The sequence below is a fragment of the Pseudophryne corroboree genome, chromosome 7 (genome assembly GCF_028390025.1).
Source record: "Pseudophryne corroboree isolate aPseCor3 chromosome 7, aPseCor3.hap2, whole genome shotgun sequence".
Lineage (NCBI taxonomy): Eukaryota > Metazoa > Chordata > Amphibia > Anura > Myobatrachidae > Pseudophryne > Pseudophryne corroboree.
The window spans coordinates 173,734,458-173,761,063 of NC_086450.1; the positions used below are offsets into that span (position 1 = coordinate 173,734,458).

Below are 26,606 nucleotides of genomic sequence, written 5' to 3' on the forward strand. Positions count from 1 at the left end.
GAATCCAGCCGTGCTGGTGCAGCACCTCCTGAGATAGTGCTACTCCCACCAACAACTGTTCCTTGGACCTCGCTTTTATTAGGAGATCGTCCAAGTACGGGATAATTAAAACTCCCTTTTTTCGAAGGAGTATCATCATTTCCGCCATAACCTTGGTAAATACCCTCGGTGCCGTGGACAGTCCAAACGGCAGCGTCTGGAATTGGTAATGGCAATCCTGTACCACAAATCTGAGGTACTCCTGGTCAGGATGGTAAATGGGGACATGCAAGTAAGCATCCTTGATGTCCAGGGATACCATGTAATCCCCCTCGTCCAGGCTCGCAATAACCGCCCTGAGCGATTCCATCTTGAACTTGAATTTTTTTATGTATGTGTTCAAGGATTTCAAATTTAAAATGGGTCTCACCGAACCGTCCGGTTTCGGTACCACGAATAGTGTGGAATAGTAACCACGGCCTTGTTGAAGTAGGGGTAGTTTGATTATCACCTGCTGAGAATACAGCTTGTGAATTGCCGCTAGCACCGCCTCCCTGTCTGAGGGAGCAATCGGCAAGGCAGATTTTAGGAACCGGTGGGGTGGAGACGCCTCGAATTCCAGTTTGTACCCCTGAGATACTATTTGAAGGATCCAGGGATCCACCTGTGAGCGAGCCCACTGATCGCTGAAATTCTTGAGGCGGCCCCCCACCGTACCTGGCTCCGCCTGGGGAGCCCCACCGTCATGCGGCGGACTTGGAAGAAGAAGCGGGGGAGGACTTTTGCTCCTGGGAACCTGCTGTTTGTTGCAGCCTTTTTCCCCTACCTCTGCCTCTGGACAGAAAGGACCCGCCTTTTCCACGCCTGTTTTTCTGGGTCCGAAAGGACTGAACCTGATAAAACGGCGCCTTCTTAGGCTGTGAGGGGACATGGGGTAAAAATGCTGACTTCCCAGACGTTGCTGTGGAAACTAGGTCCGAGAGACCATTCCCAAATAATTCCTCACCCTTATATGGTAACACTTCCATGTGCTTTTTTGAATCTGCATCTCCTGTCCACTGGCGAGTCTATAAGCCTCTCCTAGCAGAAATGGACAATGCACTTACTTTAGATGCCAGTCGGCAGATTTCCCTTTGTGCATCTCTCATATATAAAAGACTGAGTCTTTTATATGGTCTATGGTTAACAGGATCGTGTCTCTGTCTAATGTGTCAATATTTTCTGACAGTTTATCTGACCAAGCAGCGGCAGCACTGCACATCCAAGCTGACGCAATAGCTGGCCTAAGTATAATGCCTGTGTGTGTATACACAGACTTCAGGATCGCCTCCTGCTTTCTATCAGCAGGTTCCTTGAGGGCGGCCGTATCCGGAGACGGTAGTGCCACCTTTTTAGACAAACGTGTGAGCGCTTTATCCACTCTAGGGGGTGTTTCCCAACGTGACCTATCCTGTGGCGTGAAAGGGAACGCCATTAGTACCTTCTTAGGAATTACCAATTTTTTATCAGGGAAAGCCCACGCTTCTTCACACACTTCATTTAATTCATCTGATGGGGGAAAAACTACGGGTAGTTTTTTCTCTCCAAACATAATACCCTTTTTAGTGGTACCTGTACTTATATCAGAAATGTGTAACACCTCTTTCATTGCCTCAATCATGCAGTGAATGGCCTTAGTAGGCATTAGGTTAGACTCATCGTCGTCGACACTGGTGTCAGTATCAGTGTCAACATCTGGGTCTGCTTGTGGTAGCGGGCGTTTTAGAGCCCCTGACGACCCATGCGACGCCTGGGCAGGCACGAGCTGAGAAGTCGGCTGTCCCACATTAGGCATGTCGTCAATTTTCTTATATAAGGAGTCTATACGTGCACTCATTACTTTCCATAAGCCCATCCACTCAGGTGTCTGCCCCGCAGGGGGTGACATCCCTTCTAAAGGCATCTGCTCCGCCTCCACATCATTATCCTCATCAAACATGTCGACACAGCCGTACCGACACACCGCACACACACACAAGGAATGCTCCGAATGAGGACAGGACCCACAAAAGCCCTTTGGGGGGACAGAGTGAGAGTATGCCAGCACACACCAGAGCGCTATATAATGCAGGGACTAACCGAGTTATGTCCCCTATAGCTGCTTTTTATATTATATATATATTGCACCTAAATTTAGTGCCCCCCCTCTCTGTTTTTACCCTGTTCTGAAGTGTAGACTGCAGGGGAGAGCCAGGGAGCTTCCTTCCAGCGGATCTGTGAAGGAGAAATGGCGCCAGTGTGTCTGAGGGAGATAGCTCCGCCCCTTTTCCGCTGCCTATTCTCCCGCTTTTTCCTGGATTCTGGCAGGGGTATTTACCACATATATAGCCTCTGGGACTATATATTGTGGTATTTTTGCCAGCCAAGGTGTTTTTATTGCTGCTCAGGGCGCCCCCCCCAGCGCCCTGCACCCTCAGTGACCAGAGTGTGAAGTGTGCATGAGGAGCAATGGCGCACAGCTGCAGTGCTGTGCGCTACCTTGGTGAAGACTGATGTCTTCTGCCGCCGTTTTTCCAGACCTCTTCTTGCTTCTGGCTCTGTAAGGGGGACGGCGGCGCGGCTCCGGGACCGAACACCAAGGACTGGGCCTGCGGTCGATCCCTCTGGAGCTAATGGTGTCCAGTAGCCTAAGAAGCCCAATCCGGCTGCAAGCAGGCGAGTTCGCTTCTTCTCCCCTTAGTCCCTCGCTGCAGTGAGCCTGTTGCCAGCAGGTCTCACTGAAAATAAAAAACCTAAATCTATACTTTCTTTCTAAGGGCTCAGGAGAGCCCCTAGTGTGCATCCAACCTCGGCCGGGCACGAAATCTAACTGAGGCTTGGAGGAGGGTCATAGTGGGAGGAGCCAGTGCACACCAGGTAGTCATAAATCTTTCTAGAGTGCCCAGCCTCCTTCGGAGCCCGCTATTCCCCATGGTCCTTACGGAGTTCCCAGCATCCACTAGGACGTTAGAGAAATAAAATAACCAATATTAGCCCCTACCAGTCAGCTGTCCTCCTCCCTGTCTCTCAGTGGCGGGGGTTGTTCATAGTGGAGTGCTGCGAATACTGAGCAGTGGGCGGTCGGGCAGGTGTGGATGCGGATGGGCAAGGAAAGCTGTGTATGCAGGCTGGAACTGGAAGATGTGTATGCAGGCGAGTGGGTTGGCTAGGTGGTGAGACGCAGCATCCGTGACCTATGATATCACACCACCGCGTCTTCAAGGCATAGGTCACGGTCGGAGCACGACTGAACCTCTAAGAAGAGCCCGGGCAAACAGTTCATTCTGAAGGTGCAGGTAGCTGCTCTGGCTCCGCGGCACCCCTTGCAACTGGTCGCGGCACACTAGTGTGCCACAGCACACTGGTTGAAAAAGCCTGCTCTACGGACTAGGAGAAAAAGATTTACCGGTAGGTTTAAAATCTTATTTTCTCTTACGTCCTAGAGGATGCTGGAGACTCCGTAAGGACCATGGGGATTATACCAAAGCTCCAAAACGGGCGGGAGAGTGCGGATGACTCTGCAGCACCGATTGAGCAAACATGAGGTCCTCATTAGCCAGGGTATCAAACTTGTAGAATTTTGCAAAAGTGTTTGTACCCGACCAAGTCGCCGCTCGGCAAAGCTGTAATGCCGAGACGCCTCGGGCAGCCGCCCAAGAAGAGCCCACCTTCCTAGTGGAATGGGCCTTTACCGAATTCGGTAACGGCAATCCAGCCGTAGAATGAGCCTGCTGAATCGTGTTACAGATCCAGCGAGCAATAGTCTGCTTAGAAGCAGGGGCGCCAATCTTGTTGGCTGCATACAGGACAAACAGAGCCTCTGTTTTCCTAACCCGAGCCGTCCTGGCTACATAAATTTTTAAGGCCCTGACTACATCAAGAGACGTGGAATCCTCCAAGTCCCCCGTAGCCACAGGCACCACAATAGGCTGGTTCATATGAAAAGATGAAACCACCTTTGGCAAAAATTGAGGACGAGTCCTCAATTCTGCTCTATCCACATGGAAAATCAGATAGGGGCTTTTGTGAGACAAAGCCGCCAATTCGGATACCCTCCTTGCAGACGCCAAGGCCAACAACATGACCACCTTCCAAGTGAGAAATTTTTATTCCACTGTCTGAAGAAGTTCAAACCAGTGAGACTTTAGGAACTGTAACACCACGTTAAGGTCCCATGGTGCCACTGGAGGCTGTATGCGCAGCACTCCCTTTACGAAAGTCTGGACTTCTGGGAGAGAAGCCAATTCCTTATGAAAGAAAATTGATAGGGCCGAAATCTGTACCTTAATGGAGCCTAATTTCAGGTCCATATCCACTCCTGTCTGCAGAAAGTGGAGAAGACGGCCCAGATGGAAATCTTCTCTTGGCCTCACACCAAGATACATACTTTCTCCAGATACGGTGATAACGTTTCGCCATCACCTCCTTCCTAGCCTTTATTAGAGTAGGTAAGACCTCCTCCGGAATACCCTTCTCAGCTAGGATCCAGCGTTCATCCGCCATGCCGTCAAACGTAACCGCGGTAAGTCTTGGAACACGCAGGGCCCCTGTTGCAACAGGTCCTCTCTGAGAGGAAGAGGCCACGGATCTCCTGTGAGCATTTCCCGAAGATCTGAATACCAGGCCTTTCGAGGCCAATCCGGAGCAATGAGAATTGTCCGCACTCTTTCATCTTATGATTCTCAAAATCTTTGGATAAGTGGAAGAGGAGGAAACACATAGACCGACTGAAACACCCACAGTGTCACCAGGGCGTCTACCGCTACTGCCTGAGGGTCCCTTGACCTGGCACAATACCTCCGAAGCTTCTTGTTGAGGCGTGACGCTATCATGTCTATTTGAGGAAGTCCCCAACGACTTGTTATCTCTGCAAAAACTTCTTGATGAAGTCCCCACTCTCCTGGATGGAGATCGTGTCTGCTGAGGAAGTCTGCTTCCCAGTTGTCCACTCCCGGAATGAAGACTGCAGTCAAAGCGCTTACATGATTATCCGCCCAGCGAAGAATCCTGGCGGCTCCCGCCATTGCCACTCTGCTCCTTGTTCCGCCCTGTCGGTTTACATGATCCACGGCTGTGACGTTGTCTGACTGAATCAGAACCGGTAGGTCGTGAAGAAGATTCTCCGCTTGACGCAGGCCGTTGTATATGGCCCTCAATTCCAGTACGTTGATGTGAAGACAAGCCTCCTGGCTTGACCATAGTCCTTGAAAGTTTCTTCCTTGTGTGACTGCTCCCCATCCTCGGAGGCTCGCATCTGTGGTCACCAGAACCCAGTCCTGAATGCCGAACCTGCGACCCTCTAGAAGGTGAGCACTTTGCAGCCACCACAGGAGAGACACCCTGGCCCTGGGGGACAGGCTGATTTTCTAATGAAGATGAAGATGGGACCCGGACCACTTGTCCAGAAGATCCCACTGAAAAGTCCTGGCATGAAACCTGCCAAAGGGGATGGCCTCGTAGGACGCCACCATCTTCCCCAGCACTCGAGTGCATTGATGGACTGACACTCTTTTTGGTTTTAACAGGTCTCTGACCAAGTTCTGGAGTTCCTGGGCTTTTTCCATTGGGAGAAAAACCTTTTGTTCTGTGTCCAGAATCATGCCTAAAAACGATAGCCGAGTTGTTGGCACCAACTGTGACTTTGGTAGATTCAGAATCCAGCCGTGTTGCTGCAGCACTCAGGGAGAGCGCCACGCTTTCCAACAACTGACCTCTTGATCTTGCCTTTATCAGGAGATCGTCCAAGTACGGGATAATTGTGACTACCTGCCTGCGCAGGAGCACCATCATTTCCGCCATTACCTTGGTGAAGATCCTCGGGGCCGTGGAAAGCCCAAACGGCAACGTCTGAAACTGGTAATGGCAATCCTGTACAGAGAATCTCAAGTACGCCTGATGAGGGGGATATATGGGAACATTAAGGTACGCGTCCTTTATGTCCAGTGACACCATAACCCCCCACCTCCCCTCCAGGCTGGAAATAACGGACGGAGCGATTCCATCTTGAATGTGAACTTTTTCAAGTACTGGTTTAGGGATTTTAAATTTATAATGGGTCTGACCGAGCCATCCGGTTTCGGGATCACAAATAAGGTTGAATAGTACCCCTTCCCGATGACCATGGGGAACCTCGACCACTACTCGTTGTTGACCGTTTTTGAATCGCAGCTAAACCTATCTCCCTCTCTAGGGGAGAAGCCGGTAGAGCAGATTAGAAAAATCGGCGAGGAGGCATGTCTGTATCCCAAGGCTACAAGCTAGAGTTCAATTTCCATTGGCCAAGGATTCACGTTCGACTGAACCCAGACCTGGCTGAAGAGTCGAAGACGCGCCCCCACCGGCGCAGACTCCCTCAGTGGAGCCCCAGCGTCATGCGGTGGATTTGGCAGAAGCTGGGGAGAACTTCTGCTCCTGGGAACTAGCCGTAGCAGGCTGTTTTTTCCATCTTCCCTTACCTCTGGCGAGGAAGGATCCCCGACCTCTTCTGGACTTATGCGACCGAAAGGACTGCATCTGATATTGTGGTGTTTTCTTTCGCTGTGGGGAAACATAAGGTAAAAAGGTAGATTTGCCCGCGGTAGCTGTGGAAACCTGGTCCGCGAGACATTCCCCAAATAAATCCTCACCTTTGTACGGCAAAACTTCCATATGATTCTTTGAGTCGGCATCACCCGACCATTGACGGGTCTACAGGGCTCGCCTAGCAGAAATCGCCATGGCGTTGGCTCTCGAACCTAGCAGACCAACGTCTCTCTGAGCATCTCTCATACATAAGACTGCGTCTTTAATGTGAGCTAAGGTCAATAAAATGGTATCCCTATCCAGGGTATCAATGTCAGCTGACAAGGTATCCGTCCAAGTCGCAACAGCGCTACAAACCCAAGCCGAGGCTATTACTGGTCTGAGTAAGGTCCCCGTATGTGTATAAATAAGAATTTACTCACCGGTAATTCTATTTCTCGTAGTCCGTAGTGGATGCTGGGAACTCCGTAAGGACCATGGGGAATAGCGGGCTCCGAAGGAGGGTGGGCACTCTAGAAAGATTTAGGACTACCTGGTGTGCACTGGCTCCTCCCACTATGACCCTCCTGCAAGCCTCAGTTAGGACACCGTGCCCGGACGAGCAGACATAATAAGGAAGGATTTAGAATCCCGGGTAAGACTCTTACCAGCCACACCAATCACACCGTACAACTCGTGATACTATATCCAGTTTGACAGTATGAAAACAACTGAGCCTCTCAACAGATGGTTCAACAATAACCCTTTAGTTAACAATTACTATTTACAAGTATTGCAGACAATCCGCACTTGGGATGGGCGCCCAGCATCCACTACGGACTACGAGAAATAGAATTACCGGTGAGTAAATTCTTATTTTCTCTGACGTCCTAGTGGATGCTGGGGACTCCGTAAGGACCATGGGGATTATACCAAAGCTCCCAAACGGGCGGGAGAGTGCGGATGACTCTGTAGCACCGAATGAGAGAACTCCAGGTCCTCCTCAGCCAGGGTATCAAATTTGTAGAATTTTGCAAATGTGTTTGCCCCTGACCAAGTAGCTGCTCGGCAAAGTTGTAAAGCCGAGACCCCTCGGGCAGCCGCCCAAGATGAGCCCACCTTCCTTGTGGAATGGGCATTTACAGATTTTGGCTGTGGCATGCCTGCCACAGAATGTGCAAGCTGAATTGTACTACAAATCCAGCGAGCAATAGACTGCTTAGAAGCAGGAGCACCCAGCTTGTTGGGTGCATACAGGATAAACAGCGAGTCAGATTTTCTGACTCCAGCCGTCCTGGAAACATATATTTTCAGGGCCCTGACAACGTCTAGCAACTTGGAGTCCTCCAAATCCTTAGTAGCCGCAGGCACCACAATAGGCTGGTTCAGGTGAAACGCTGACACCACCTTAGGGAGAAACTGGGGACGAGTCCTCAATTCTGCCCTATCCATATGGAAAATCAGATAAGGGCTTTTACATGATAAAGCCGCCAATTCTGATACTCGCCTGGCTGAAGCAAAGGCCAATATGAATATGCCGCACTCCTTTCACAAATGTCTGAACTTCAGGTACTGAAGCTAGTTCTTTTTGAAAGAAAATCGACAGAGCCGAGATCTGTACTTTAATGGAGCCTAGTTTTAGGCCCATATTCACTCCTGCTTGCAGGAAATGCAGAAATCGACCTAGTTGAAATTCCTCTGTTGGGGCCTTTTTGGCCTCGCACCATGCAACATATTTCCGCCATATGCGGTGATAATGCTTTGCCGTAACATCTTTCCTGGCCTTAATAAGCGTAGGAATGACTTCTTCCGGAATACCCTTTTCCTTTAGGATCCGGTGTTCAACCGCCATGCCGTCAAACGCAGCCGCGGTAAGTCTTGGAACAGACAGGGCCCCTGTTGTATCAGGTCCTGTCTGAGCGGTAGAGGCCACGGGTCCTCTGAGAGCATCTCTTGAAGTTCCGGGTACCACGCTCGTCTCGGCCAATCCGGAACCACGAGAATGGTGTTTACTCCTCGCTTTCTTATTATTCTCAATACCTTTGGTATGAGAGGCAGAGGAGGGAACACATAAACCGACTGGTACACCCACGGTGTCACTAGAGCGTCCACAGCTATCGCCTGAGGGTCCCTTGACCTGGCGCAATATCTTTTTAACTTTTTGTTGAGGCGGGACGCCATCATGTCCACCTGTGGTTTTTCCCAACGGTTTACCAGCATCTGGAAAACTTCTGGATGAAGTCCCCACTCTCCCGGGTGGAGGTCGTGTCTGCTGAGGAAGTCTGCTTCCCAGTTGTCCACTCCCGGAATGAACACTGCTGACAGTGCTAGTACATGATTCTCCGCCCATCGGAGAATTCTTGTGGCTTCCGCCATCGCCATCCTGCTTCTTGTGCCGCCCTGTCGATTTACATGGGCGACTGCCGTGATGTTGTCTGACTAGATCAGCACCGGCTGGTGTAGGAGCAGGGATTTTGCTTGACTTAGGGCATTGTAGATGGCCCTTAGTTCCAGAATATTTATGTGAAGGGAAGTCTCCTGACTCGACCATAGTCCTTGGAAGTTTCTTCCCTGTGTGACTGCCCCCCAGCCTCGAAGGCTGGCATCCGTGGTCACCAGGACCCAGTCCTGTATGCCGAACCTGCGGCCCTCTAGAAGATGAGCACTCTGCAGCCACCACAGTAACGACACCCTGGTTCTTGGAGACAGGGTTATCAAGCGATGCATCTGAAGATGCGATCCGGACCACTGGTCCAACAGGTCCCACTGAAAGATTCTGGCATGGAACCTGCCGAAGGGAATTGCTTCGTAAGAAGCCACCATCTTTCCCAGGACCCGCGTGCAGCGATGCACTGATACCTGTTTTGGTTTCAGGAGGTCTCTGACTAGAGATGACAACTCCCTGGCTTTCTCCTCCGGGAGAAACACTTTTTTCTGGACTGTATCCAGAATCATACCCAGGAACAGTAGCCGTGTTGTCGGAACCAGCTGTGACTTTGGGATATTCAGAATCCAGCCGTGCTGGTGCAGCACCTCCTGAGATAGTGCTACTCCCACCAACAACTGTTCCTTGGACCTCGCTTTTATTAGGAGATCGTCCAAGTACGGGATAATTAAAACTCCCTTTTTTCGAAGGAGTATCATCATTTCCGCCATAACCTTGGTAAATACCCTCGGTGCCGTGGACAGTCCAAACGGCAGCGTCTGGAATTGGTAATGGCAATCCTGTACCACAAATCTGAGGTACTCCTGGTGAGGATGGTAAATGGGGACATGCAAGTAAGCATCCTTGATGTCCAGGGATACCATGTAATCCCCCTCGTCCAGGCTCGCAATAACCGCCCTGAGCGATTCCATCTTGAACTTGAATTTTTTTATGTATGTGTTCAAGGATTTCAAATTTAAAATGGGTCTCACCGAACCGTCCGGTTTCGGTACCACGAATAGTGTGGAATAGTAACCCCGGCCTTGTTGAAGTAGGGGTAGTTTGATTATCACCTGCTGAGAATACAGCTTGTGAATTGCCGCTAGCACCGCCTCCCTGTCTGAGGGAGCAATCGGCAAGGCAGATTTTAGGAACCGGTGGGGTGGAGACGCCTCGAATTCCAGTTTGTACCCCTGAGATACTATTTGAAGGATCCAGGGATCCACCTGTGAGCGAGCCCACTGATCGCTGAAATTCTTGAGGCGGCCCCCCACCGTACCTGGCTCCGCCTGGGGAGCCCCACCGTCATGCGGCGGACTTGGAAGAAGAAGCGGGGGAGGACTTTTGCTCCTGGGAACCTGCTGTTTGTTGCAGCCTTTCTCCCCTACCTCTGCCTCTGGACAGAAAAGACCCGCCTTTTCCACGCCTGTTTTTCTGGGTCCGAAAGGACTGAACCTGATAAAACGGCGCCTTCTTAGGCTGTGAGGGGACATGGGGTAAAAATGCTGACTTCCCAGACGTTGCTGTGGAAACTAGGTCCGAGAGACCATCCCCAAATAATTCCTCACCCTTATATGGCAACACTTCCATGTGCTTTTTAGAATCTGCATCTCCTGTCCACTGGCGAGTCCATAAGCCTCTCCTAGCAGAAATGGACAATGCACTTACTTTAGATGCCAGTCGGCAGATTTCCCTCTGTGCATCTCTCATATATAAGACTTTTATATGGTCTATGGTTAACAGGATCGTGTCTCTGTCTAATGTGTCAATATTTTCTGACAGTTTATCTGACCAAGCAGCGGCAGCACTGCACATCCAAGCTGACGCAATAGCTGGCCTAAGTATAATGCCTGTGTGTGTATATACAGACTTCAGGATCGCCTCCTGCTTTCTATCAGCAGGTTCCTTGAGGGCGGCCGTATCCGGAGACGGTAGTGCCACCTTTTTAGACAAACGTGTGAGCGCTTTATCCACTCTAGGGGGTGTTTCCCAACGTGACCTATCCTCTGGCGGGAAAGGGAACGCCATTAGTACCTTCTTAGGAATTACCAATTTTTTATCAGGGAAAGCCCACGCTTCTTCACACACTTCATTTAATTCATCTGATGGGGGAAAAACTACGGGTAGTTTTTTCTCTCCAAACATAATACCCTTTTTAGTGGTACCAGTAGTTATATCAGAAATGTTTAACACCTCTTTCATTGCCTCAATCATACAGTGAATGGCCTTAGTGGGCATCAGGTTTGACTCATCGTCGTCGACACTGGTGTCAGTATCAGTGTCGACATCTGGGTCTGCTTGAGGTAGCGGGCGTTTTAGAGCCCCTGACGACCCATGCGACGCCTGGGCAGGCACGAGCTGAGAAGTCGGCTGTCCCACATTTGGCATGTCGTCGATTTTCTTATATAAGGAGTCTATCCGTGCACTCATTACTTTCCATAAGCCCATCCACTCAGGTGTCTGCCCCGCAGGGGGTGACATCCCTTCTAAAGGCATCTGCTCCGCCTCCACATCATTATCCTCATCAAACATGTCGACACAGCCGTACCGACACACCGCACACACACAAGGAATGCTCCGAATGAGGACAGGACCCACAAAAGCCCTTTGGGGGGACAGAGTGAGAGTATGCCAGCACACACCAGAGCGCTATATAATGCAGGGACTAACTGAGTTATGTCCCCTATAGCTGCTTTTTATATTATATATGTATTGCGCCCAAATTTAGTGCCCCCCCTCTCTGTTTTTACCCTGTTCTGAAGTGTAGACTGCAGGGGAGAGCCAGGGAGCTTCCTTCCAGCGGATCTGTGAAGGAGAAATGCGCCAGTGTGTCTGAGGGAGATAGCTCCGCCCCTTTTCCGCTGCCTATTCTCCCGCTTTTTTCTGGATTCTGGCAGGGGAATTTACCACATATATAGCCTCTAGGGCTATATATTGTGGTATTTTTGCCAGCCAAGGTGTTTTTATTGCAGCTCAGGGCGCCCCCCGTCCCCCCCAAGCGCCCTGCACCCTCAGTGACCGGAGTGTGAAGTGTGCATGAGGAGCAATGGCGCACAGCTGCAGTGCTGTGCGCTACCTTGGTGAAGACTGATGTCTTCTGCCGCCGTTTTTCCGGACCTCTTCTTGCTTCTGGCTCTGTAAGGGGGACGGCGGCGCGGCTCCGGGACCGAACACCAAGGACTGGGCCTGCGGTCGATCCCTCTGGAGCTAATGGTGTCCAGTAGCCCAAGAAGCCCAATCCGGCTGCAAGCAGGCGAGTTCGCTTCTTCTCCCCTTAGTCCCTCGCTGCAGTGAGCCTGTTGCCAGTAGGTCTCACTGAAAATAAAAAACCTAAAACTATACTTTCTTTCTAAGGGCTCAGGAGAGCCCCTAGTGTGCATCCAACCTCGGCCGGGCACGAAATCTAACTGAGGCTTGGAGGAGGGTCATAGTGGGAGGAGCCAGTGCACACCAGGTAGTCCTAAATCTTTCTAGAGTGCCCAGCCTCCTTCGGAGCCCGCTATTCCCCATGGTCCTTACGGAGTTCCCAGCATCCACTAGGACGTTAGAGAAAATAGATTTTAAGGTAGTTTCCTGTCTGCGATCAGCAGGATCCTTGAGGGCGGCCGTGTCTGGAGATGGCAGCGCCACCTTTTTGGACAAGCGCATTAACGCCTTGTCCACCCTGGGTGAGGATTCCCACCGTACCCTGTCCTATGTCGGGAAAGGATACGCCATAAGAATTCTATTGGGAAACTGCAGTTTCTTGTCTGGAGCTTCCCAAGCCTTTTCAAATAACGCGTTCAGTTCATGAGATGGGGGAAAGGTTACCTCAGGTTTCTTTTCCTTAAACATGTGTACCCTCTTGTCAGGGACAGAGAGATCATCAGTGATATGTAAAACATCCTTTATTGCAATAATCATATAATGAATACTTTTGGCCACCCTTGGGTGTAACCTCGCATCATCGTAGTCGACACTGGAATCAGAATCCGTGTCGGTATCAGTGTCTGCTACCGGGGACGTTTCTGAGACCCTGAAGGGCCCTGTGACACAGCCAAAGTCATGGATTGACTCCCTGTTCTATCCCTGGACTCTGCTTTGTCCAACCCCTGATGTAATGAAGACACATTTGCATTTAAAACATTCAGCATATCCATCCAATCATGTGTCGGCGTTGCCGACGGAAACACCACAATCATCTGCTCCACCTCCTCCTTAGAAGAGTCTTCCGCTTCAGACATGCCGACACACGCGTACCGACACCCCCACACACTCAGGGATATATCTATATGGAGACAATTCCCCAATAAGGCCCTTTGGAGAGACAGAGAGAGAGTATGCCAGCACACACCCAGCGCCAACTGACACTGGAAACCAATTCCCAGACAAAAACAGCGCTTTTATATCAATATACACTCACAGCGCCAATAAAAAGTAAAAAGTGCCCCTCCCCCCTTTTTTGCCCTCTGTCACCGTGTTCAGCAGACATGCCGACACACGCGTACCGACACCGCCACACACTCAGGGATATATCTATATGGAGACAATTCCCCAATAAGGCCCTTTGGAGAGACAGAGAATGCCAGCACACACCCAGCGCCAACTGACACTGGAAACCAATTCCCAGACAAAAACAGCGCTTTTATATCAATATACACTCACTGCGCCAATAAAAAGTGCCCCCCCCCCTCTTTTTTGCCCTCTGTCACAGTGTTCAGCAGACATGCCGACACACGCGTACCGACACCCCCACACACTCAGGGATATATCTATATGGAGACAAATTCCCCAATAAGGCCCTTTGGAGAGACAGAGAGAGAGTATGCCAGCACACACCCAGCGCCAACTGACACTGGAAACCAATTCCCAGACAAATATACACTCACTGCGCCAATAAAAAGTGCCCCCCCCCCCTTTTGCCCTCTGTCACCGTGTTCAGCAGACATGCCGACACACACGTACCGACACCCCCACACACTCAGGGAGCCAGCTTCTCTGCAGTGTGCTGTGGAGAAAATGGCGCTGGTTAGTGCTGGAAGACCAAGCTCCGCCCCCTCAGTGGCGGGCTTCGGTCCCGCTCTATTTTTCCATACTGGCGAGGGATTTTACCATATAGTGCCTCCGCAGCCCCTATATTATCATTAGTCAGTCCGAAGAGGTTTAAAATTGCTGCCCAGGGCGCCCCCCCTGCGCCCTGCACCCATCAGTGTCCGCTGTGTGTGTTGTGTGTGGGAGCAATGGCGCGCAGCGTTACCTCAGAGAAGATCCGAAGTCTTCAGCCGCCTTTGACGTCTTCTTTCTTCTTATACTCACCCGGCTTCTATCTTCCGGCTCTGTGAGGACGGCGGCGCGGCTCCGGGACGAACGGCGAGGGTGAGACCTGCGTTCCGACCCTCTGGAGCTATTGGTGTCCAGTAGCCTAAGAAGCAGAGACTATCACTTAAGTAGGTCTGCTTCTCTCTCCTCAGTCCCACGATGCAGGGAGCCTGTTGCCAGCAGTGCTCCCTAAAAATAAAAAACCTAACAAAATTTTTTTTTTCAGAGAAACTCAGGAGAGCTCCCCTGTAGTGCCTCTAGTCTCCTCTGGGCACAGGATCCAACTGAGGTCTGGAGGAGGGGCATAGAGGGAGGAGCCAGTGCACACCCATTCTAAACTTCTTTATAGTGCTCATGTCTCCTGCGGAGCCCGTCTATATCCCATGGTCCTTACGGAGTCCCCAGCATCCTCTAGGACGTAAAAGAAAATGAGCAATATCGCTTACAAAATCACCCAGTGTGTATGGACCTTTACACATCTCACACAAATACAACAACTTGTGCCATCTACAAAAGTACAAACTAACTGGTCTCTTAACGAGCTTTATGTATTGATAGGATATCCACTCACTTCACTTTTTGTGTCCAGCTGTAGATCTGGTGGATTAAGACAAGCATGAGTCACTTTGATGACATGTTCAAGTTTACGAGGCTGCTCCTCCACTTTGGCAGCCAGAAACAATGTAGTGGGAGAGATTATCTGTAAAAACGAATAAAACAGATAATCATTATGCAAATCTTTCATTAGTCATTATTACACGCTGAAAGTACGAGTGACTAACGAACCAGCCAAACCTGGATGATGTCAAACCGTGGCACATTTATAAATGCCATTTACCTATAGGTTGGCCTCAAGTGCCCTTAAAACAATCTATAAATGATTGCGCTAACTGTGCTGCTAGACTTGAACACAAAAGATGCTGAATGCTGTGAGTGCACTTTCCTACACAACTTTCGCATTCAGCAGATAATTGATCAGTATTTTAACGGAATGTTGCAGGTAAAGCACAGGCCAACACATCATAGACCGGTCCACAAGAGCAAAGATTTAACAGAAAACAGCTACTAATAAGGCTTGGCATACATTAACTACATGGCCAAAAGCATGTGGACACCCTTTCTAATTAGCGAGTTGCCCATTTCAGACAAATCCATTGCTAACAAGTGCTTTAAAAGAAGCCATTGTGATCTACATAGTTAAACACTAGCAGTCAAATGGGATGTACTGCAGGACTGAGTTCAGTGGTGGAACTTGTGAGTGGTGGGTCCAGGCACAAAAATATCATTTGAGCACCCTTCCTCCACCCCAACCCCACAATATGCCAGGGAGAGGCAAAGGGTCACAGCGTAAAGCAGAGGGTGACAGTGGAATGCAGGGGGAGGCAGCGGAATGCAGAGGGAGACAGGGGTACAAACACAATGTCCTGCACAGTGCATGTATCTTGGTGGAGGTAGGAATACAGCGCCCTCTGCTGTGACAGGGGCCCCACCCCTTGTGCTTTCCCCAGTATGGGGCTCAGTCAGGTAGAATCTGACAGTGCCAGTTACTGTACACTGGCGGTGAGCTGCCTTTAATTCATAAACAGTAGTGAATCAGAAATACTGTACCACTGCACTGTCTGTTAATTAGAGGCAGTATGTGGCTGTGATCATTAGCTCCGATAGCTGGCAGTACTTCCTTACCTGTCCGGCACACACAAGGTCAGCCATGCCTCCCTATAAGGGGCAGGTCCCGCAAAGAGGGCAACAAGTCCAATTAAAACCCACAGTTTTGAATTAAACTTTCAACCAATACATACGAGAGTACTATTTGGGAAATCGCATGCTTTTGGCTATATAGTGCAGGCCTAGTCAACCTGTGGCTCTCCATCATTTGAGAAACTACAAATCCCAGCATGCCCTACTACAGTATTACTTTTAGGTAATGCTAACACTATAGCAGGGCATGCTGGGATGTGTAGCTTCACAACAGCTGGAGAGCCACAGGTTGGCCAGGCCTGATATAGCGCATGAGGAGGGGGTATGGGACTCAGGGTCAACAGTGTCTAGGTCGACAGTGACTAGGTCGACATAAGTTTATTTTTTTTAAATTATCATTTTCTTCGTAAAGTGACGGGGAATCCCAATTAGTGCACCGTATCCCCTTCGCTTGCCATGCTTCGGGAAAGGTTACTGTTCCCTATTGTAGTCCACGTGGATCGTAATGTATGAAAAAGTTCATAAAATGGGGGGGAAAGTGAAATACTCATGTCGACCGTTTTCCATGTCGACCTTTTTGATGTGTCAACCTACTCAATGTCGACCGATAGGTGTTGACCTAATGTTGGTCGACCTAGAAACTGGATACCATGAGAAACTTCAGGAGCTCATCTGAAATGCAATTCAGTGTTATTTTATAGAAAATCAGTGCAAGAATTGCATCATCACACATCCATGGGAAATTGTTTCTTAGGAGTCTACATGAGAAATCATTACACCTCAGACAGAATATTATGGTATTTTGCCAGTGCATATTCTGCTGGTTTAAACAATATTTAACACTAGAAAATCACTCACGGTACATTGGATCATTTTAATTGAATAATCAAACCCACAAAATGATAGACTACATTGCGTGCACAAAAAAATAAATGCACTGTAATGTAAGGGTGCAGAGACATTAGGTTTATTGACCAGCGTAATACATTTGTTTTTCAATTAAACAAACTGAAGTCTGTGGCTTAATGTCCCAATAATACCCCTTTTACACCGGCAGCATATAACACGGATTATTGCACATGAAAGTGCACAACCCGTGTTGCTGCTCTGTGTAAAAAGGCAGAATTGGAATAATCCGGGTCAAGTGACCCGGTATTACAACTCGGGTAGTTTGCGGGGTTGAACACGTGTTCAACCTGGCAAACAGTTCAGTGTAAACGGGAGCCGGATTGCGCGACCCGGCTTCCAGTTCACAGTGTATGGAGCAGGCGGCACTTGGAGATCATGTGACCTCCAAGTGCCGCCCTCGTTGCGTCACCGGCAACGTCACCAACCCGGCAATTTGCCGGGTTGGTGACTCCAGACTAAATGGGGGCTGACGCCCATCACTGACATTATATACAGCATTTGATATTAAACAGACAATGGGGGAATTCAATTAGCCCCGTTATTTTACCAGGGGTCAAAAAGGGTGTCAGCTTTGGGTTTAAACTTCTGGGGTTACTCAATTAGATACCCTTTTTCTTGCCTGGTAATTTAACTGTTAATGGGCGTTGACATAGGGCGGTATTCAATTGATTATTGCACCCAATCTCCCGTTTAAAGTGACAGGAGACCGGGGGAATATTAAACTATCGGTTTTCCACACTCATCGAGGTCAGGTTTAACCACGTACAGCAGCTAAACCCGACCAAAGTGCTGTGCACAATCATGAAAAGTGCCGCCTTGTTGTCCAAACGAGTCACTTTTCGCGTATTTCAGCTAGTTACCCCCAGCCAGCTATCGTGCCCGAACAGAGCTACAATTGAATAGCTCCGTTTGGACACCATCTAGTGGCTGCCGGCGTGATAACAATTGGATCTCACCCAGACGGGGGCTACTCCATTGTGTTTTTTAGTCTATATTCCCATCAAAACAATACTGTTTATACTATCAAACAATTGTCAGGATTCCAATGTGTTTGGGCGCCCATGCATATCACGCCCAGTGCTCAGACGCGTAAAACCCTTATACACTGCTTTGGGCATCCAAACTCCAGTTTGCACGCACAAAGTGACGAGTTTGCACACATTTTCTCTTGCACCTCAGGAGGCAGCGAGAATAAATTTCGCCCCTGCAGGTACTGGGCATTTAAACAAAACAATTTAAATTGAATTGCTCCATTTTGTGCCCCCTAGTGGTAGCCTTGGGGGAAACCAATTGAGTAGGCCCCATAGAATTCAGTATATGTTCCCAAACCTACGTGTTAACGTGGCTGTGTCACCTGAAAACAGGCTATTTATCAGGGGTTTTCTTTTTGAGTCTGCCCAAGCTTGAAAAAAAATCTGTTAAGGGCTGCTAAATGAATACCCCCCATAAGTAGATGCAGAAGGCCGAACTTTATTTCATAAGTCAGGGATCCCATCAATCTGCATACAAACAAAGCCATTCCTGGCACCCCGTAAAACTAATTAAGTATAAATGCATCTTAAAGGCATGGCAAAGCATATTTACTAGAGGATATTAATGCACTAACCCTAAGAAATACAAGGTTATACTTACATTTCTGTGGTATTTGGTAAAAGAATGATGCATATAGAATCTGTGCATGTAAACAATGGCAGTGTTGATGGTTAGCTGGGAACTGTAGATTTCGTTAGGGAAATTAGCAGCTACTTGGGAAGAAAACATGAACAAAAGAATTTCACAGGCACTTGCATCTCATTAATATTATGGTAAACGAATGGAATGCTATGGATATAAATGACTCTTCCCTGCTAAGTATTGTTACCTTTTAACATGTTACGTTGGGGGTCAAATTGTTCCTGGGTGCTTAGATATAGGTGCCCGACAGGCGATATTCAATTATTCTGTGAGTGGCGTGTGCATCCATTACTTATGAAATGGTAGTTTTCGTAGTTGAGCCTCGCCACCTTACGAAGTAGCAACCATAAATAAGGGGCGCCCACTACACAACTGAATAACTTTTGGCAGGCACACACTTATGGGTGCCCAAAAATAGAATTTTCCCCAAAATAGGACCTCCACCGACAGTGGCCTACAAATCCCAGCATGCCCTGCCACGGTTTTAGTGTGCCCTAATAGCAAAACTGTGGCAAGGCATGCTAGTATGTGTAGTTCTACAGCATGCTTGGGGGAAGGGGGGGGGCAGGGGGGTGTTGAATACACCTGGTATAGTTAATGCCAGACCATTACAAGCCATTTAAATAAAACAGACTCCACCCACAGTAACCACCGCACATACCTAAAATACAAATACTAAAAAGCCTACTTTAAGAATAATCAAATATAATAGAATATAAAAAAAGTGTCATACCAAGAGTTGATTGATACAATTTAATAACTATATTTAATTTGATAACCACCAACAGATAATCAAAAACTGGTACCAAGCAAATAAATAAAAAAATGAATGACATTACTTTTCATGTCACAGACAACAGCCCCAAATATATCTGCAGACTAAACCAACTTATTTTCTAATAAATACAAGTACAAATAATAAGGACAACAGGGACAGAATAAATATTTGAAAGTGTTGGCAAATCATGGATGCAAACACAATGACATGACGATAACAGAATGTTCTCTTAATAACACACATCATTCAAAGGACAGCAGGAGCTGCACATCTCCACCCCATATACAAGGCCATTGGGAGATGTCGTAGTAAAGAAGGCCAAGGTAGAATATCACAATTGTATAGAATGCCAGGGGACAAGGAGTGTAATAGGATCCTACTGCTAAGGGTGTGAAGAGATGCACCCAGTGGTACATGACAGGAGGTAAGGACCCAAAAGGTGCTATAGGAAGGATGTGGTAAGGGATAGGATCTAAGTGTTACACAACCAGAGGGTAAGAAGGCCCCAATGGAATAAAACAGTGGACAACAGTGAAAGAGAGGAAAGCACCAGGATTAAAGGTCCCCGCTGGTAAGAGAATGGGCCCCAGTGGCACAGGTTCCCGGTAGCAAGAGAATGGGCCCCAGTGGCACAGGTCTCCGGTGGTAAGGGAGACAGGACAGGGCCTCCGCGGGCAGCCACATCAGCAGCGGACGCACTCTGGCATGAAGCGAAGACAAAGACCTACTAGGCCGCAAATGTCTCCAACCTCCCCGGGGAACAAGCCTCCTCTCCTCCAGACCGCACACGGACCCCCATCCCTCCCCAGAGACACCACGCTGATCAGGGCAGGCACTAGGCCCCGGTGACTGAGAAGGATACACATTGAGCCGCTGTCCCATATCCTGGATCAGGTTGGCCGCTTGCTGCCGATAGGAGAGCTCCTTGTCAGCCTCCAGGCCGCAGCGCCTCGATGGGCTGTTTTCCAACTGCTCCCGGGTGAAGAACCAGCGAGAGGTGGACGCTCGGCAATCCGCCATAACACAAGCCTAGCCGAGCGTCAGCCGCCGAACCCCAGTGCGTCACAATCACCGGAAGTGCCGTAACAATGAGCCGGAAGCACGTTCCTCACGTGACCCGGTGACCACCGCGTCACCCTCTTCCGCCCTCACTCTCTCTGTGAGTGCGCGGCGCCGCGGGGCGCTCGCATACATAGCAACCCTTAGCAACACTCGGAGTGGGCGGGGCTTTGTATATTTACGTCACAAAGGACTGCCTGTGCCTGCTGCAGTGCTACTATAAATCAGGAGGATGTTGACGTAGGCCCGCCCATATTACAGTCGTGACGCGTGCCCACAGTGATTCTGTCCCATTTATACTGTCTCGACCCCAATAATCACATTAAAGATATTAAATGCCAACAGATATGACGCCGTGTATTTTAATGGAAAGGTCAAATTGTAATAAATCATGTAGTTACCCTTAACAACATACATATAACTTCACCCCAATTCTAATTCTGCATTAATGTTATTCCAGTATTTGCATTGCTGTTAGCTCCAGGGTCTTCTTATTCTCCCTAATACTTTCCTCTGCCTAAATATTACTGTGATGGATGCAGCCATGCCAGCGTCACGTCACATATTTTTTGCCCAGCCTGTTCCTGCATGGGCAGATGTATTAACCTGGAGAAGACATGATAAGGAAGTGATAAACCAGTGATATGTGCAAGGTTATAAAGGCACCAGCCAATCAGCTCCAATGTGTAAATTAACAGTTAGGATCTGATTGGCTGGTGCATTTATCACCTTGCACACCACATATCACTGGTTTATCACTTCCTTATGCCTTCTCCAGGGTAATACATCTGCCCATGCAGGAACAGGCTGGCCAAAAAATATGTGACGTGACGCTGGCATGGCTGCATCCATCACAGTAATATTTAGGCAGAGGAAAGTATTAGGGAGAATAAGGTTAAGGTTAATACATCTGCCCCTCAGTATGTAAGTCCAAGATGCAGGATATAACTGAGTGTGACCCTCTATGGCCCACTGCCTGCATGCTCAATGGTGGTGTATCCATACTAGAGATGAGCGCCTGAAATTTTTCGGGTTTTGTGTTTTGGTTTTGGGTTCGGTTCCGCGGCCGTGTTTTGGGTTCGAACGCGTTTTGGCAAAACCTCACCGAATTATTTTTGTCGGATTCGGGTGTGTTTTGGATTCGGGTGTTTTTTTCAAAAAACCCTAAAAAACAGCTTAAATCATAGAATTTGGGGGTAATTTTGATCCCAAAGTATTATTAACCTCAAAAAACATAATTTACACTCATTTTCAGCCTATTCTGAACACATCACACCTCACAATATTATTTTTAGTCCTAAAATTTGCACCGAGGTCGCTGTGTGAGTAAGATAAGCAACCCTAGTGGCCGACACAAACACCGGCCCATCTAGGAGTGGCACTGCAGTGTCACGCAGGATGTCCCTTCCAAAAAACCCTCCCCAAACAGCACATGACGCAAAGAAAAAAAGAGGCGCAATGAGGTAGCTGTGTGAGTAAGATTAGCGACCCTAGTGGCCGACACAAACACCGGGCCCATCTAGGAGTGGCACTGCAGTGTCACGCAGGATGTCCCTTCCAAAAAACCCTCCCCAAACAGCACATGACGCAAAGAAAAAAAGAGGCGCAATGAGGTAGCTGACTGTGTGAGAAAGATAAGCGACCCTAGTGGCCGACACAAACACCGGGCCCATCTAGGAGTGGCACTGCAGTGTCACGCAGGATGGCCCTTCCAAAAAACCCTCCCCAAACAGCACATGACGCAAAGAAAAAAAGAGGCGCAATGAGGTAGCTGACTGTGTGAGTAAGATTAGCGACCCTAGTGGCCGACACAAACACCGGGCACATCTAGGAGTGGCACTGCAGTGTCACGCAGGATGTCCCTTCCAAAAAACCCTCCCCAAACAGCACATGACGCAAAGAAAAAAAGAGGCGCAATGAGGTAGCTGTGTGAGTAAGATTAGCGACCCTAGTGGCCGACACAAACACCGGGCCCATCTAGGAGTGGCACTGCAGTGTCACGCAGGATGTCCCTTCCAAAAAACCCTCCCCAATCAGCACATGATGCAAAGAAAAAGAAAAGAAAAAAGAGGTGCAAGATGGAATTATCCTTGGGCCCTCCCACCCACCCTTATGTTGTATAAACAAAACAGGACATGCACACTTTAACCAACCCATCATTTCAGTGACAGGGTCTGCCACACGACTGTGACTGATATGACGGGTTGGTTTGGACCCCCCCCAAAAAAGAAGCAATTAATCTCTCCTTGCACAAACTGGCTCTACAGAGGCAAGATGTCCACCTCATCTTCACCCTCCGATATATCACCGTGTACATCCCCCTCCTCACAGATTATCAATTCGTCCCCACTGGAATCCACCATCTCAGCTCCCTGTGTACTTTGTGGAGGCAATTGCTGCTGGTCAATGTCTCCGCGGAGGAATTGATTATAATTCATTTTAATGAACATCATCTTCTCCACATTTTCTGGATGTAACCTCGTACGCCGATTGCTGACAAGGTGAGCGGCGGCACTAAACACTCTTTCGGAGTACACACTTGTGGGAGGGCAACTTAGGTAGAATAAAGCCAGTTTGTGCAAGGGCCTCCAAATTGCCTCTTTTTCCTGCCAGTATAAGTACGGACTGTGTGACGTGCCTACTTGGATGCGGTCACTCATATAATCCTCCACCATTCTATCAATGTTGAGAGAATCATATGCAGTGACAGTAGACGACATGTCCGTAATCGTTGTCAGGTCCTTCAGTCCGGACCAGATGTCAGCATCAGCAGTCGCTCCAGACTGCCCTGCATCACCGCCAGCGGGTGGGCTCGGAATTCTGAGCCTTTTCCTCGCACCCCCAGTTGCGGGAGAATGTGAAGGAGGAGATGTTGACAGGTCGCGTTCCGCTTGACTTGACAATTTTGTCACCAGCAGGTCTTTCAACCCCAGCAGACCTGTGTCTGCCGGAAAGAGAGATCCAAGGTAGGCTTTAAATCTAGGATCGAGCACGGTGGCCAAAATGTAGTGCTCTGATTTCAACAGATTGACCACCCGTGAATCCTTGTTAAGCGAATTAAGGGCTGCATCCACAAGTCCCACATGCCTAGCGGAATCGCTCCGTGTTAGCTCCTTCTTCAATGCCTCCAGCTTCTTCTGCAAAAGCCTGATGAGGGGAATGACCTGACTCAGGCTGGCAGTGTCTGAACTGACTTCACGTGTGGCAAGTTCAAAGGGCATCAGAACCTTGCACAACGTTGAAATCATTCTCCACTGCACTTGAGACAGGTGCATTCCACCTACTATATCGTGCTCAATTGTATAGGCTTGAATGGCCTTTTGCTGCTCCTCCAACCTCTGAAGCATATAGAGGGTTGAATTCCACCTCGTTACCACTTCTTGCTTCAGATGATGGCAGGGCAGGTTCAGTAGTTTTTGGTGGTGCTCCAGTTTTCTGTACGTGGTGCCTGTACGCCGAAAGTGTCCCGCAATTCTTCTGGCCACCGACAGCATCTCTTGCACGCCCCTGTCGTTTTTTAAAAAATTCTGCACCACCAAATTCAAGGTATGTGCAAAACATGGGACGTGCTGGAATTGGCCCAGATTTAATGCACACACAATATTGCTGGCGTTGTCCGATGCCACAAATCCACAGGAGAGTCCAATTGGGGTAAGCCATTCCGCGATGATCTTCCTCAGTTGCCGTAAGAGGTTTTCAGCTGTGTGCGTATTCTGGAAAGCGGTGATACAAAGCGTAGCCTGCCTAGGAAAGAGTTGGCGTTTGCGAGATGCTGCTACTGGTGCCGCCGCTGCTGTTCTTGCGGCGGGAGTCCATACATCTACCCAGTGGGCTGTCACAGTCATATAGTCCTGACCCTGCCCTGCTCCACTTGTCCACATGTCCGTGGTTAAGTGGACATTGGGTACAGCTGCATTTTTTAGGACACTGGTGACTCTTTTTCTGAGGTCTGTGTACATTTTCGGTATCGCCTGCCTAGAGAAATGGAACCTAGATGGTATTTGGTACCGGGGACACAGTACCTCCAACAAGTCTCTAGTTGGCTCTGCAGTAATGATGGATACCGGAACCACGTTTCTCACCACCCAGGATGCCAAGGCCTCAGTTATCCGCTTTGCAGTAGGATGACTGCTGTGATATTTCATCCTCCTCGCAAAGGACTGTTGAACAGTCAATTGCTTACTGGAAGTAGTACAAGTGGGCTTACGACTTCCCCTCTGGGATGACCATCGACTCCCAGCGGCAACAACAGCAGCGCCAGCAGCAGTAGGCGTTACACGCAAGGATGCATCGGAGGAATCCCAGGCAGGAGAGGACTCGTCAGACTTGCCAGTGACATGGCCTGCAGGACTATTGGCATTCCTGGGGAAGGAGGAAATTGACACTGAGGGAGTTGGTGGGGTGGTTTGCGTGAGCTTGGTTACAAGAGGAAGGGATTTACTGGTCAGTGGACTGCTTCCGCTGTCACCCAAAGTTTTTGAACTTGTCACTGACTTATTATGAATGCGCTGCAGGTGACGTATAAGGGAGGATGTTCCGAGGTGGTTAACGTCCTTACCCCTACTTATTACAGCTTGACAAAGGGAACACACGGCTTGACACCTGTTGTCCGCATTTCTGGTGAAATACCTCCACACCGAAGAGCTGATTTTTTTGGTATTTTCACCTGGCATGTCAACGGCCATATTCCTCCCACGGACAACAGGTGTCTCCCCGGGTGCCTGACTTAAACAAACCACCTCACCATCAGAATCCTCCTGGTCAATTTCCTCCCCAGCGCCAGCAACACCCATATCCTCCTCATCCTGGTGTACTTCAACACTGACATCTTCAATCTGACTATCAGGAACTGGACTGCGGGTGCTCCTTCCAGCACTTGCAGGGGGCGTGCAAATGGTGGAAGGCGCATGCTCTTCACCTCCAGTGTTGGGAAGGTCAGGCATCGCAACCGACACAATTGGACTCTCCTTGTGGATTTGGGATTTCGAAGAACGCACAGTTCTTTGCGGTGCTTTTGCCAGCTTGAGTCTTTTCAGTTTTCTAGCGAGAGGCTGAGTGCTTCCATCCTCATGTGAAGCTGAACCACTAGCCATGAACATAGGCCAGGGCCTCAGCCGTTCCTTGCCACTCCGTGTGGTAAATGGCATATTGGCAAGTTTACGCTTCTCCTCCGACAATTTTATTTTAGGTTTTGGAGTCCTTTTTTTTCTGATATTTGGTGTTTTGGATTTGACATGCTCTGTACTATGACATTGGGCATCGGCCTTGGCAGACGACGTTGCTGGCATTTCATCGTCTCGGCCATGACTAGTGGCAGCAGCTTCAGCACGAGGTGGAAGTGGATCTTGATCTTTCCCTAATTTTGGAACCTCAACTTTTTTGTTCTCCATATTTTATAGGCAGAACTAAAAGGCACCTCAGGTAAACAATGGAGATGGATGGATTGGATACTAGTATTGGATACCTGCCGACTGCCGACACAGAGGTAGCCACAGCCGTGAACTACCGCACTGTACACTGGTTGATAAAGAGATAGTAGTATACTCGTAACAACTAGTATGACACTATGACGACGGTATAAAGAATGAAAAAAAACCCACGGTTAGGTGGTATATATTATAATAATAATACAATTATGGATGGACGGACTGCCTGCCGACTGCCGACACAGAGGTAGCCACAGCCGTGAACTACCGCACTGTACACTGGTTGATAAAGAGATAGTAGTATACTCGTAACAACTAGTATGACACTATGACGACGGTATAAAGAATGAAAAAAAAACCACGGTTAGGTGGTATATATTATAATAATAATACAATTATGGATGGACGGACTGCCTGCCGACTGCCGACACAGAGGTAGCCACAGCCGTGAACTACCGCACTGTACACTGGTTGATAAAGAGATAGTAGTATACTCGTAACAACTAGTATGACACTATGACGACGGTATAAAGAATGAAAAAAAAACCACGGTTAGGTGGTATATATTATAATAATAATACAATTATGGATGGACGGACTGCCTGCCGACTGCCGACACAGAGGTAGCCACAGCCGTGAACTACCGCACTGTACACTGGTTGATAAAGAGATAGTAGTATACTCGTAACAACTAGTATGACACTATGACGACGGTATAAAGAATGAAAAAAAAACCACGGTTAGGTGGTATATATTATAATAATAATACAATTATGGATGGACGGACTGCCTGCCGACTGCCGACACAGAGGTAGCCACAGCCGTGAACTACCGCACTGTA

The 26,606-nt window shown here is 48.8% G+C and overlaps 1 protein-coding gene across 4 annotated transcripts in view; it reads right to left on the bottom strand.

The window, feature by feature from the left end:
• Window positions 1–20,460, bottom strand: part of CCNT2 (cyclin T2) — a 139,010-nt gene extending 118,550 nt beyond the window's left edge. For 2 of the 4 annotated variants that reach the window (XM_063933785.1, XM_063933786.1), the window contains exons 1-3: window positions 20,143–20,460; window positions 18,461–18,542; window positions 14,793–14,921 (exon numbers count right to left, since the gene is read on the bottom strand). In XM_063933785.1, the coding sequence (XP_063789855.1) occupies window positions 14,793–14,921; window positions 18,461–18,542; window positions 20,143–20,300 (369 nt within the window). In that variant the 5' untranslated portion in view covers window positions 20,301–20,460. The remainder of the gene's footprint in view (window positions 1–14,792; window positions 14,922–18,460; window positions 18,543–20,142) is intronic. The other 2 variants (XM_063933788.1, XM_063933787.1) reach the window with 2 other exon arrangements.
• Window positions 20,461–26,606: the final 6,146 nt, after the last annotated feature.